The sequence below is a fragment of the Trichechus manatus genome, unplaced genomic scaffold (assembly GCF_000243295.1).
Source record: "Trichechus manatus latirostris isolate Lorelei unplaced genomic scaffold, TriManLat1.0 scaffold00065, whole genome shotgun sequence".
NCBI lineage: Eukaryota > Metazoa > Chordata > Mammalia > Sirenia > Trichechidae > Trichechus > Trichechus manatus.
In genome coordinates, this window is record NW_004444001.1 from 13685363 (window position 1) to 13698578 (window position 13216).

General features: G+C 38.1%; 1 protein-coding gene across 3 annotated transcripts in view; it reads left to right on the forward strand.

Annotated features, from left to right (window-relative positions):
* CD2AP (CD2 associated protein) overlaps positions 1 to 13216 on the forward strand; it is a 167377-nt gene that overhangs the window by 43611 nt on the left and 110550 nt on the right. For 2 of the 3 annotated variants that reach the window (XM_012556424.2, XM_023734251.1), the window contains exon 2: positions 3731 to 3891. In XM_012556424.2, coding sequence (XP_012411878.2) covers positions 3731 to 3891 — 161 coding nt within the window. Of the gene's footprint in view, positions 1 to 3418; positions 3555 to 3730; positions 3892 to 13216 lie in introns of those variants that run through there. The other variant, XM_023734250.1, reaches the window with a different exon arrangement.

Below are 13216 nucleotides of genomic sequence, written 5' to 3' on the forward strand. Positions count from 1 at the left end.
AAATTTATGCATGTGCTTTTAATTTTTTTCTTTTGAAACAGTCACTTAAGTTATAGAAATGTAAATACAGTATAAATAATTTTTTTTCCCCAGACTGATGTCTTTCACCCGAATGCTTTAGTGTATATTTTCTACAAACTAGGACCTTTTATATAATCACAGTATAACCATCAAATTTAATAATTTAATATCGGTTTATTTATATCTGTAAAAATTCATGGTTTCTGTTACTGTCATTATTTGTTTTGATGCTCCGATTTTCCTGACTTGGCCAGTGGGAGCCCTTTTGATCTCACTTTCCTGTGTCCATTTGATATAGCCTCATCTTTCTTTTTGTTCTTTCTTGCTTTCTGGTACAACACAGTATCCCAGGCTTATCTTGTACTTTTCCTGCCTTAGCCCTCGAATGGGCCATTTTCCCAAGGATTCCTGGTTCCTTTTAGTAGAAAGTAGTATGTATAAGATTTGGACATGAGGTGCGCTCGTTGTTGGGTTGTTGCTGGTTTCAGGCTCTGTCAGTATACAGAGCTGGGGAATGTATGTGTGTGTGTGGTTGTAGGCATATGTGTGTATGTATCTATTTATATACCTAGATAGATATTCACATATACATACATTTATATCTATATTTATTTCTCTGTCTCTATGTATTGCAAACCATAAGTTCATGCTGATATTTCTTGTTCCAGTCCAATATCACAGGATTTATTTTAGCTTTCTCGCTTTCTGTATTTGTAACTTCCTTCTCTGGTGCAGATAAACTTGGCTTCTGTTTCATTTACTTATTTGATCAATCTCTCTGGATATAACCAATCTCCCATCTCTGCTATTGCTCTCCACCTTTGCATGGACATCCTGCTTGGACTCTGATTCCCCATTCTAGGCTACCTGTACTCTCCCAGCCTCCTTGAATTAGAAACGTATACCTTACACCACTTGGGCCTTGACATCCCTCACCAGGCTACCACCCAGCTTGGGCTCTGACATGCCATGCTATGTTACCTCTCTGCATGGATGTCCTCCTTACTCTGCTCTGGTTCTGATAACTCCACTCCCATCCCAGCTTTGGATACCTTCCTTACTTTTCTTGGGCTCTAACTTTCCACACCAGACTCCTTTTTCCCCTTGGTCTCTCATACCTAATAGATTTAGGACTAAATCATTGTGGTAGGTTGATGTGGAGGATTTTGTTTCTTCCAGGTATAGTTTTCCAGTTTTTCATGGTCTTTCATGATAAATTATTGTCTGTTCTTATTTAAGAACCAGTAACAAAAAGCATAATTTGCATAACAATACGGTATATAGGTATGCCTACAGCTACACCTATATATGCTCATGTATATACACACCTATACCTTCTTACACACATATATGTATACTTACCTATGTGTGTAACCAGTCACGTATTTTTTGGTTGTTATTGCTGTTGTTGCCAGATTGTATATGTTACAGCATTTACCAGTAGTGTCCCTTATTTTTGTGTATTTCTTAGTGTCATTCTTTACCTTGATTAAGTTGTGCTCACTTCAACATTCGGGTGTTGCCTTTCCCATCAGCAAAACTAACAAGTGTCTACTGTCTAGAGAGTGATCTCTCCTCCTTCCCCCTCCCATCCCTGGTAACCACCAGAGAACATTGATTTCTTTATGTATACCTATTTTTGTCATTTTATAAAAGTGGGATTATACAATCTTTGTCCTTTTGTGCTTGATTTATTTCACTCAGCATAATGTCTTCCAGATTCATCCATGTTGTTTTCAGACTCATTGTTATTCTTTATAGCTGTGTAGTATTCCATTATACGTATGTACCACGTTTTGTTTATCAGTTTATCCGTTGATGGGCGCTTAGGTTGTTAGCATCTTTTTGCTATTGTGAATAATGCTACAATGAACACAAGTGTGCGTATGCCTATTTGTGTCATTGCTATTAGATGCCTAGAATACATACCTAAGAGTGGGATTGCTGGACCATAGTTTATTTCTATTTCTGGCCTTTTGAGGAAGCGCCGTACCGTTTTCCATACTGGTTATACCATTTTACATTCCCACCAGCTGTGGATAAGGGTTCCAGTCTCCCCACAGCCTCGTCAGCGTTTGTTGTTTACTGGGTTTTTTTTTTTTTTTTTTTTTGATCAGAGCCATTTTTGCAGGGGTAAGATGCTATCTCATTGTAGTTTTGGTTTGCATCTTTCTGATGGCTAATGATCACGAGCATCTTTTCATTTATTTGTTGGCTGCTTGAACGTACTCTTTGGTGAAGTGTCCGTTCATGTCGTTTGCCCAATTTTTGATTGAATTGTTTGTCTTTTTATCGTTGAGTTGTTGAAGTTTTCCGTATATTTTGGAGATCAGACCCTTATCAAATATATCGTTCACAAAGATTTTTTTCACAATCTATAGGTTCTCTTTTTAATCTTCCGATAATGTTTTTTGATGAGCATAAGCATTTAATTTTTAGTTAGTCCTAGTTATCTAATTTGTCTTCTGTTGCTTGTGCATTTGTAGTTGTCTTTGGTAATCTATATCTGAAAACAGTTAGGTCCCATAGTTTTGTCCCTATATTATCCTCCAGGAACGTCTTAGTTTAACTTTAACATTTAGGTCTTTGATGCATTTTGAGTTAGTTTTTGTGTATAGTGTTAGGTATGGATACGGTTTAATTTTTATGCAAATGGATGTCCAGTTTTTCTGGCACAATTTGTTAAAGAGACTGTTTCTTCCCCATTGAATGGACTTTGACCCCTTATTGAAAATCAGCTGCCTGTAGGTGGATGGATTTACTTCTGGATTCTCAATTCTATTCTATTGGCCTATGTGTATATCATTTAACCAGTACCAGGCTGTTGTGATTACTGTGGCTGTATAACATGTTTTGAGACTGGGGAGTGTGAGGCCTCTGTCTTAGTCATCTAGTGCTGCTATAACAGAAATACACAAGTGGGTTGCTTTAACAAAGAGAAATTTGTTTTCTCATAGTGTAGTAGGCTAGAAGTCCAAATTTAGAGCGTCAGCTCCAGGGGAAGGCTTTCTCTCTCTGTTGGCTCTGGAGCAAGGTCCTTCTCATCAGTATTCCCCTGCACTAGGAGTTTCTCTGTGCAGGAACCCCTGGTCCAAAGGATGTGCTCTGCTCCTGGCACTGCTTTCTTGGTAGTATGAGGTCCCTATGTCTCTCTGCTCGCTTCTCTCTTTTATATCTCAAAAGAGATTGGCTTAAGACACTATCTAATCATCAATATAACTGCCACTAATCTATCTTATTACATCATAGATAGCATTTACAACACATAGGGAAATCACATCAGATGATAAAATGGTAGATAATCATACAATACTGGGAATCATGACCTAGCTAAGTTGACAGATATTTTTGGGGGATACAAGTCAATCCATGATAGCCTCCTACTTTGTTTTTCTTCAATATTGTTTTAACTGTTCGGGGCCTCTTTTTTTCCCATATAAAGTTGGTGATATAGTTTTCCATTTCTGCAAAGAATTTTGCTGGAATTTGGATCAGGATTACATTATATTTGTGGATCCCTTTGGAACTCTAAGGTAACCAAGAAGTTTATTGTGGTATAGTCAAATGTTTAAAATCATTGAGACAAGCCTTGATGATGTTTTTGTGGCATTAATTATTCTGGCTATGCATGATTCCTTAGTTTTTAGTTTATTAATGTGGTTTATAGTATTTTGTGAATTAGATTTTATACATTTTTATCTTTTTTTAGTTGACTATATCGTGGAGTATGACTATGATGCTGTACATGATGATGAATTAACTATTCGAGTTGGAGAAATCATCAGGAACGTGAAAAAACTACAGGAGGAAGGATGGCTAGAAGGAGAACTAAATGGGAGAAGAGGAATGTTCCCTGATAATTTTGTTAAGGTGAGTGTTCTCAGTTAAATTTCTAGCTGTTTCTTTATAGAATTTAAGCTTTACTTGTTAAGAAATGTATTTCTTAAAATATTTTAAGTAAATTTTTACTCCATATAATATAAAAAAATGTAGGTTTATGTACCGCTATAATGGACATTATTGTTGCTTTATGTCCTGGTGAATAATAACATTGTGTGGATGTATGTATGTGTGTACCTATTTTTATTTTTAATAAGTAATAGTTTGCATTTGGGTGGCAGTTTGTAGTTTAGAAAGTAGCTTTGTTGCATACATTCTCATTTGAGCCCAGTAATAGTCTTGAAAAATAAATAGGGCATGTACTAACTCCATTTTAAATATGGTGATATTTAGACTGAGAGGTTTTAAATGATTTGCTAGTGTTGTATAGCCAAGACAGAATCTGAACTGAAGACTGGGACAATTGCCTCTTACTCAGTGGTCTTCCCCTGGTATCTTGTTGCTTTTCCTGCTCTTTTAAGAATGTGTTAGATCATTGTTTTTGCAGCAGTTATCCTAAGCTGATACCAAAGTAACAATAACTCTTCAACCAATGACAAGCATTCCTTTTTTTTAGTAACTATTCTAGTCACCTGTGCCAGAAAGAAATGTTTATGACTCGTACACCTGTTACAGACTAATAAAATTCTCAATGGTTTAGAGAAGCAAAAAAGTAGGGAATATCTTTATATTTACATTTCCTTATAATTGTCTTATTTTCTGTGTTAGTTTTCTTACACCCAGCCACGTTGCCTGGCCTCATTAGATTATGGTTGTGAGTTTTGGGAAACTCAGTTGTGCCTTATTTGTTTTTCCAACTTGTATAATAGTTGTTAGCAGAACGCCTACACAGTGTAAATATTTGTTCCCTGAATAAATCTATGCTTATTTTGGTTGTGGTTTCACATCCAGGTATGAATACATTCTTTACTCCTCTTAATTGATTTCAAAGAATATTTGAATTTATTTTATCTCTTAAAACAGAAAAGCTATAGCAGGGAATTGAACTTAGTTGGGGAGGCTACTTTGTTTTGTAGATTTCTTTTTTATAACATATAATGGAATGTAATGCAGATACCATGGGAATTTGTGGTGCAGTGAATTATTTAATATCTGCCCTTTTAGCGGTGCATGGTCTTGTAACTCCCACAGTAATTGGGTGGGTATTTGTGGCCCACCAATTGGATTGGACAGCCTGCTAAGAATACAAATAAGGTTCATGGAACCACTGTGGGGGTGGGACCATGCAGATAAAGTGTATGGAACTCTAATGAGACGATTAATAAATTTTACCATCCCACTCAGCTTAAAAAGAGAGCCAGTCCCAGACTGAGTCCAGTACAACTAGATGTTCTTCAGTGAGGATGGTATGCCCAAAACTGCTAGAACCATCTCGAGACAAGTAGAATAGTATATGTGATTAAGATAGAAGAGAAGAGAGATGAAAATGAGTTGGATCCTTGCCAGATGTATCAAACTGCTAAATTAACCAACCTGGGAACCATCATACCCTCTAAACTTTTTGTTATATGAGGTAGTTTCTTCTGAATTAAGTAAGTGTTAGAACAGATTTCTATTTGCAGCTGAAAACATCCTTACCTGATAGCAAGAAATTTTAACAGATTTCTGAAAGTGCACTTATAGCTCATAAAATCAGGAAAAAGAAGTCCAGAAAACTTAAGGGAAATATAACTGAAGATGCCAAACAGCTCTGCAGAACCTCAGAAAGACTAGAAATTCAGAAAAGGAGAGCTCACATGAAATGTAGAGCTGAAAATGGGAATTTCTTAAGTCTACATGGAAGAGCTAACACTCCTTATCAAGCACAATAACTCTAAGGATAAAATCCTAAGCAGCCAGGTATTTTTCTCCCAAAGCAAAAAACTAAAGGGTTAAAAAAACAGTATAGCAACTTTGGATGAGTGCTGTTTTCTCAGAGCAATGACTACTGAATTCCAGAATTTAGAGGTCCTCACAACAGTGGCCTGTTCCCCACCTGCTGATTCTAAAACAAAACCCTAAGTCCTACCCAGACCTGATGCTGCCACCATGCCATTTTTGCAGTGCTTTATTACTAAATTTTCTATAAAAAGCCACTTTCATGAAGAAAAAATTTCAATAAAAGGATGAGAGGCCAATGTCATGGTATACTATAGCCCATCAATATACCACTTGTACAGAGGAGAAAACAGAAATTATGTGATTTTCCCAGCAAAGGGCAAAGCTAGAACTTCACTCAGTTTAGATCCAGTTATTCTGACTCCAATGCTGTGAGAATGGTGGTGCGGGGGCATCTGACCTTGTCTAACTTCGAAAGGGCAGCGAATCATCAGCATCAACAGCCCACGGCTGAGTTCTGTGAGATGGAGGTCAAACATAACATCCAGCCTCCAACCTTTTTACCAGTTCTGAAACTAGCCATCCCTCCCATGGCAGTCTACTCTGCTGGGTTGGATAATTTGTTGAAATTTGTTGAAATGGCCACATAGAACTCACAGACAATACTCACAGTTATGGGGTTTATTAGGGAAGTAACAGGTTACAATTCAGTATCGGGAAGGACTCAGGTACAGATCTTTGGTCAGGACAGCTCATAGGCCATGCCTGCAGGCAGGCCTCTCTCTCGACCCCTAGGCCCCTCAGGCTGGCTTCTGCCCTGCTCAGTCAAGTTTTACAGAGCTCTTTAGCTCCGTTGACAAGTGCCAAGAGGCACCCCACTCCAAAAGGAAGCCTCCTGCCTGAAGACACTTAGCTCTCTCGCTCTGTGGGTCAGCACACCCATTGTGGCTTCCTTGTACCATGGAGTGGGAGGCCTACTGAACTATCTTGTGCCAGTCTCCTGGTTCTGCTGCTGCTGTTTTATGCTGTTGCTTTTTGGCTTCTTATACCATCTCTGGTGTTACAGCTCTGTCTCTCTGTCTCCTGAGTCTAGGAAGTTCTCAGCACAGGGTCCCCAGGTCCAATGAATGTACTCCATTCCCGTTTCTTTATTGATGGTAGTGAGGTCCCCCCTTTCTGGGTCTGGGATGGCTCATTTTAAGCCTAGCGGTATGGGAAAACCGATCAATCTCTCGTTAGAGGTCCATACACCTTATTTGCATGGTCCCACCCCCCACAAAGGTGCCATGCACCTTATTTGTATTATTAGGAAGCTATCAAATCCCCTTGGGCCACAAGCACCTCATTTGCATAACCCCACCCAGTCTTTTAGTGAGAGTTACAAAACCATTGTGAGAAAGGCTGTATAAAAGCAATCTATCGCACCTCAAACACTGATTAAAAAAATAAGTTAAATATATTTATATAGTTCTCTTGATAGTGTGCTGATGATGTATGGTAGCAGTAGCAGGAATGATCCATCATGAGACTTTTTTGAAATATATTTTACTTTCCTGTTTTCAGTTTGACACTATAACTTGAATTTAATAAGCTGCCTGCTGATAAAGAATGCAGCTTATTAGTATGCTAGGTATTACAGGGAGGCTTAATCTGGGGTTAAAAATTAACCGCATGGTACTAGATTAGAGTTGGAGACATCAGCATGAACTCATGTTTAGTTTAAAACACATACTGATAGGTAATAGATACAGAAATAATTGTAGATGCGTGTATATATGTGGATTAGTATACAGCCATAATATTTCTTGGTTCTTTCCACTGAGAGGGCCTTAGAAACAGTGGCACCCCAGTAGCATGAGCATACTCAGTGCCGAGATCTTGGTTTCTAAATATTATTATCCAATAAAAGGAGCCAGGACTCCTTGGGAAAGTGGCTGCTTTTAGTTCTAGGGCAAGGAAGATGCAAGATAAGCCTATAGCATCATGTAGTCCAGTAAGTAAGGAAGTGCTCAAAACAAAAACCAAAATGAAAAAACCAAAATGATGGGGCCATGTCAAAGGGAAACAGAAGTCAACCTGATACAACTCCCAATGTCCAAAGCTGGAACAATTTGAGCAACAAAATAAATAACATAGTGTTAGATTATTTCCCAAAGAATATTTATTTATAGCAACATGGAGATATATACAGATATATATCTATATATAGAGCCCTGGTGGCATAGTGGTTATAAGAGCTCAGCTGCTAACCAAAAGGTCGGCAGCTGTCATCCACCAGCTGCTCCTTGGAAACCCTATGGAGCAGTCCTACTCTGTCCTGTAGGGTTGCTATAAGTTGGAATCCACTTGATGGCAATGGGTTGTTTTTTTTTTTTTTTTTTTTTTTTTTTAAATCTCTCTCTCTCCATGCTGCTAAAAATAATGATTGAATAAATAAATGGGAGAGAAACAATAAATTTTATAGAAGAATTTCAAATAATATATGTAAATACTCCTCCCTCCAGAAGTCCCCGTTAAGTGTGGGCTGGACTTAGTGACTTGTTTGTAAAGAATAGATAGATGGGAAGAGGAACAATAGTAATTTTACAGTGGAGAAACTGGCAAATACTACCTTAACCAGATGATCAGGGTTAATGTCATCAGTTGTAAGTCATGTTGATGTCATGTATCCCCTGATGTGATGAGAAGGGCACTTCACCCCTGGTAACTTTCCCAAAAACATATAATCCCAGTTTAAGCATGAAAAAAACGTTGGACAAATCCAAATCCCAGGAGCATTCTTCAAAATACCTGACCTGTACCCTTTAAAAATCGAGGTCATAAAAAACAAGGAAAGATTGAAAAACTGATATTGACCAGAGGAGACAAAGGAAATATTATGACTAAATGCACTGTGGTATCCTGGATTGGGTTCTGGAACAGAAAAAGGATGCTAGTGGTAAAACTGATGAAATATGAAAAGAGTCAGTAGCCTAGTTAATAGTAGCGTACCAGTGTTAGTGTCTTAATTTTGACAAATGTAACATGGTTACATATGTGCAGCATGGTTATTCAGGATGTTAACATTAGGGGAATCGGGTCAAGAGTATATGGTAACTCTACTACCTTTGCAACTCTTTGCTTTGATAATCTAAAATTATTCCAAAGTAAAACTTTACTAAAAAAAATTAACGATAAGCAACAGCAGTGAATAATCTACAAATTAGTAAGGCTGTTGGCTTTATCACTTCAGGTGTTATAATTCATTATTCACTTGAAAATAAGCCTTCTAGAGTGATTTTAGGAGCCCTGGTGGCGCAGTGGTTAAGTGATTGGGTTGCTAACTGAAAGGTCGGCGGTTTGAACCACCAACCATTCCTTGGGAAAAAGGTGTGGCATTCTGCTTCTGTAAAGATCACAGCCTTGGAAACCCTATGGGGCAGTTCTACTCTGTCCTGTAGGGTCAGTATGAGTCAGAATCAACTCGATCGCAACAGGTAGAGTGATTTTAAGGTGCACATGTTATTTTGTAAACGTAAAGTGCTCACATCTCTGTTATTGTTTTAGATAGGTATACCGAAGAGCAGTGATGTATAAATTGGTCTGGAAGATGTATTAAAAAAAACCAAACCCACTGCTATTAAGTTGATTCCAACTCATGCCAACCTCATATGTTACAGAGTAGAACCGCTCCACAGGGTTTTCGAGGCTGTAATCTTAACGGAAGCAGATTGCCAGGTCTTTCTTCCCCAGCACTGCTGGGTGAGTACGAACTGTCAGTCTTTCTTTAGATTAGTAGTCAAGAGCAAACCATTTGCACTACCTAACAACCTTGGAAGATGGATAGAAAGATCAAATCATTTTTTTGTGGCCTATTGTGAAAAACTTCAAACACTGTAGATTTGTTTTGTGACAAGTAAACATGTCCATTTCAGTGTCCATTTGCAATGTTAGCAAGACTTTACATAATTTCAGGAGTATTTTACAGAGAATATACAAAGATCCATGAACTTAAAGTACAGAATGTTATCATTTTTTCATATTTGCTTCAAAATGTCACTTTGCAATAAAGAAATGGAACATTACAGATAAAGTTGAGTTCTTCTTTGTTCCCGTTTTTCATTTCCTTTCCTCTGAAGAGCTACCTGAGTTCTGAAGTTGTGTTTATCTTTCCAAAAGTTTTATACATACATACCTACACATAAACAAATAGTATGACTTAAACGTTTATGTAACTGTTGTGTCAGATTGCAATTTTTCTTTATATTTAACGTGGAATTTCAATGTGGATGCATAATATAGTCTCTTCTGCTTCACCTTGTGTTTTATAATGCTAGTTAGCCCTTGTCTTAGTTATCTAGTGCTGCTATAACAGAAACACCACAAGTGAATGAATGGCTTTAACAAAGAGAATTTTATTCTCTCTCAGTTTAGTAGGCTAGAAATAATTCAGGGCACTAGCTCCAGGGGAAGGCTTTCTCTCTTTGTTGAGCTCTAGGGGAAGGTCCTTGTCATCAGTCGTCTTCTTGTCTAGGAGCTTCACAGTTCAGGGACCCCACGTCCAAAGGACACACTTTACTCCTGGCACTGCTTTCTTGGTGGTATGAGGTCCCTATGTCTCTCTGCTCACTTCTCTCTTTTACATCTCAAAATGTTGACTTAAGATACAACCTAATCTTGTAGATTGAGTCCTACCTCATTAACATAACTGCCACTAATCCCACCTCATTAACATGATTGAGGTAGGATTTACAACACATAGGAAAATCATATCAGATGACAAAATGGTGGACAATCACACAATACTGGGAATCATGGACTAGCCAAGTTGATACATTTTTTTGGGGGACACAATTCAATCCATAATAGCTCTTAAACCCAAAAAAAACCCAAACCCGTTGCCATCAAGTCAGTTCAACTCATAGTGACCTTATAGGACTGAGTAGAACTGCCCCACAGGGTTTCCAAGGAGCATCTGATGAATTTGAATTGCTGACCTTTTGGTTAGTAGCTGAGCTCTTAACCACTGTGCCACCACGGCTCCACTTAGCTCTTAAGTGGTTGGTAAATAGAGGAATGTTGTCAGGATAATGGGAAAATTGTGTTAGTTCATATTCTAGGTAAGGGAAGCTGTAATAAAAGAGTATAGAATTATAATTTCAGCAAGAAAGGCAAGTCCTCTAAGCAGGAGTTCTTTTGGCTCTTAAAAAAAAAAACTTTTTTTTTGTCCACCCTAAGTGAGCATTTGTATCTGGGTTATCTTCCTCAAAGTTACACATTCCTAGCATTATAGGGCTCTTAAGTCCTGTTGTACAGACCTCACTTCTGTCTGTATTTTCTCAGCATCTGCAAACCAGCATTTCTACTTTATTGTCTGTGCATTTTTAATATCTTTAAGGCATCCTTCAGTCACAATGAACTGCCTTTTTGGGCAGTCCAAGTTAGCACATGTCTCTAGAAGTTCTAATTAATTATCTTAAATTTTACTGTGTTTTAGGTGAACATTTACAACACAGATTAGTTTCGCATTCAAAAATTTATACACAAATTGTTTTGTGACATTGTTTGCAATTTCTGTAATGTGTCAGCACTCTCCCTTCCCCTTTCCCTTTCAACCCCGAGTTCTCCATATGCATTCATCCAGTTTTCTTGTCCCTTCCTGCCTTTTTGTCTTTACTTTTGGGCATGTGTTGCCCATTTGGTCTCATATACTTGACTGAACTAACAAGTACCTTCCTCATGTGCGTTATTGTTTGTTTTATAGAACTATCTTATCTTTGGCTGAAAGGTGGACTTTGGGATGGCTTCAGTTCTGAGTTAGCAGAGTGTCTGGAGGCCGTAGTCTCGGAGGTTCCTCCAGTCTCTGTCAGACCAGTAAGTCTGGTCTTTTTTTGTGAATTTGAATTTTCTCCTACATTTTCCTCTGCTTTGTCTAGAACCCTGTATTATGATCCCTATCAGAGCGGTTGCTGGTGGTAGCTGGGCACCATCTATTTGTTTTACACTCAGGCTGGTGGAGGCTATGGTTCATGTGGTCCATTAGTCCTTTGGACTAATATTTCCCTTGTTTCTTTGGTTTTCTTCATTCTCCTTTGCTCTAAACGTGACGGGATTAATAGATGTATTTTAGATGTCCGCTTGCAAGCTTTTAAGACCCCAGATGCTACTCGCGATTCTCATTATTGCCATCAATCTATTGATCTGTCTGATCTGAGCTATCTCATGTATGTTTATTTTTCAGTACTTAAGTTTCAAAGTTACATAGATTTAGAGTGGTCTGCCCCTAACCCTACTTTTTGCATAATCAACAGTATTTTTAGTGTATGATTTTGAAGTTTTCACATAATCAATGGTATTTTAGTGTGTGATTTTGCAGAATGCCACATTGTAGGAATGCACTGATAGTGTCATAGTGGTGTTGGTGAAGAATATTGAATAGATTGTGGACTGCCAGAAGATGAACAAATCAGTTTTGGAGAAAGTACAGCCAGAATGCTCCTTGAAGCCAGAATGCTCTTAGAACTTCTTTCGTCTGCTTACTTTTGACATGCCACGAGGAAAGACCAATCACTAGAAAAGGACGTCATGCTTGGTAAAGTAGAGGGTCAGTGAAAAAGAGGGAGACCCTCAATGAGATGGTTGACACAGTAGTTGCAGCAGTGGGCTCAAACATAGCAACAATTGTGAGGGTGGTGTAGGACCAGGCAGTGTTTTGTTCTGTTACACATAAGGTCACCATGAGTTGGAGCCAACTTTATGGTAGCTGTCGACGTTTGTTGTTGTTGTTAGTTGCCATCCAGTTGATTCCAACTCATAGTGACCCTATATGTGCAGAGTAGAACTGCTCTGTAAGGTTTTCAAGGCTGTGACCTTTTGCAAGCAGATCACCAGGCCTGCGTTTTGAGGCACTGCTTGGGTGGGTTTGAACTGCCAACCTTTGGGTTAATAGTTGAGCTATTTAATTTTTTTTTTTCATGACATACTTCTTTATATTAATTATGAAAGTTATAATTTATTTGGTAATTATTTATTCAGTGCATGTCTCTCCCACTAGGCTGTGCAGATCACAAGGGCAAGGGCAAAGCATGAGCTGGTCATCAGATCCTTGGTGCATAGAGCATTGTTTGGCCCATAGTTGATGCTCAATAAATTGCTAGTTGAGTGGAAGGATTAAAGTGTGAATCTAATATACTCCATGACACTTTGTGGCCCAAACTCAGTCTAGCATAGAGTGAAAAACATTTTTTGACATTTAGGTATAGAAGTTTTCCAACATTCCCAAAAATAAAGAGAAGAGTATAGTGAACCTTTACGTGTATATTATCTAGCTTTGGCTGTTATCAGTATTTTTTTTTTGTTTTTTAATATTTTATTGTACTTCAGGTGAAGGCTTACAGAACAGATATTATCTCATGTAACAGTAACACACATGCTGTTTTATGACATTGGTTAACAACCCCACAACATTTTAACCCTCTAAATTCTCAACTTTTTTTTT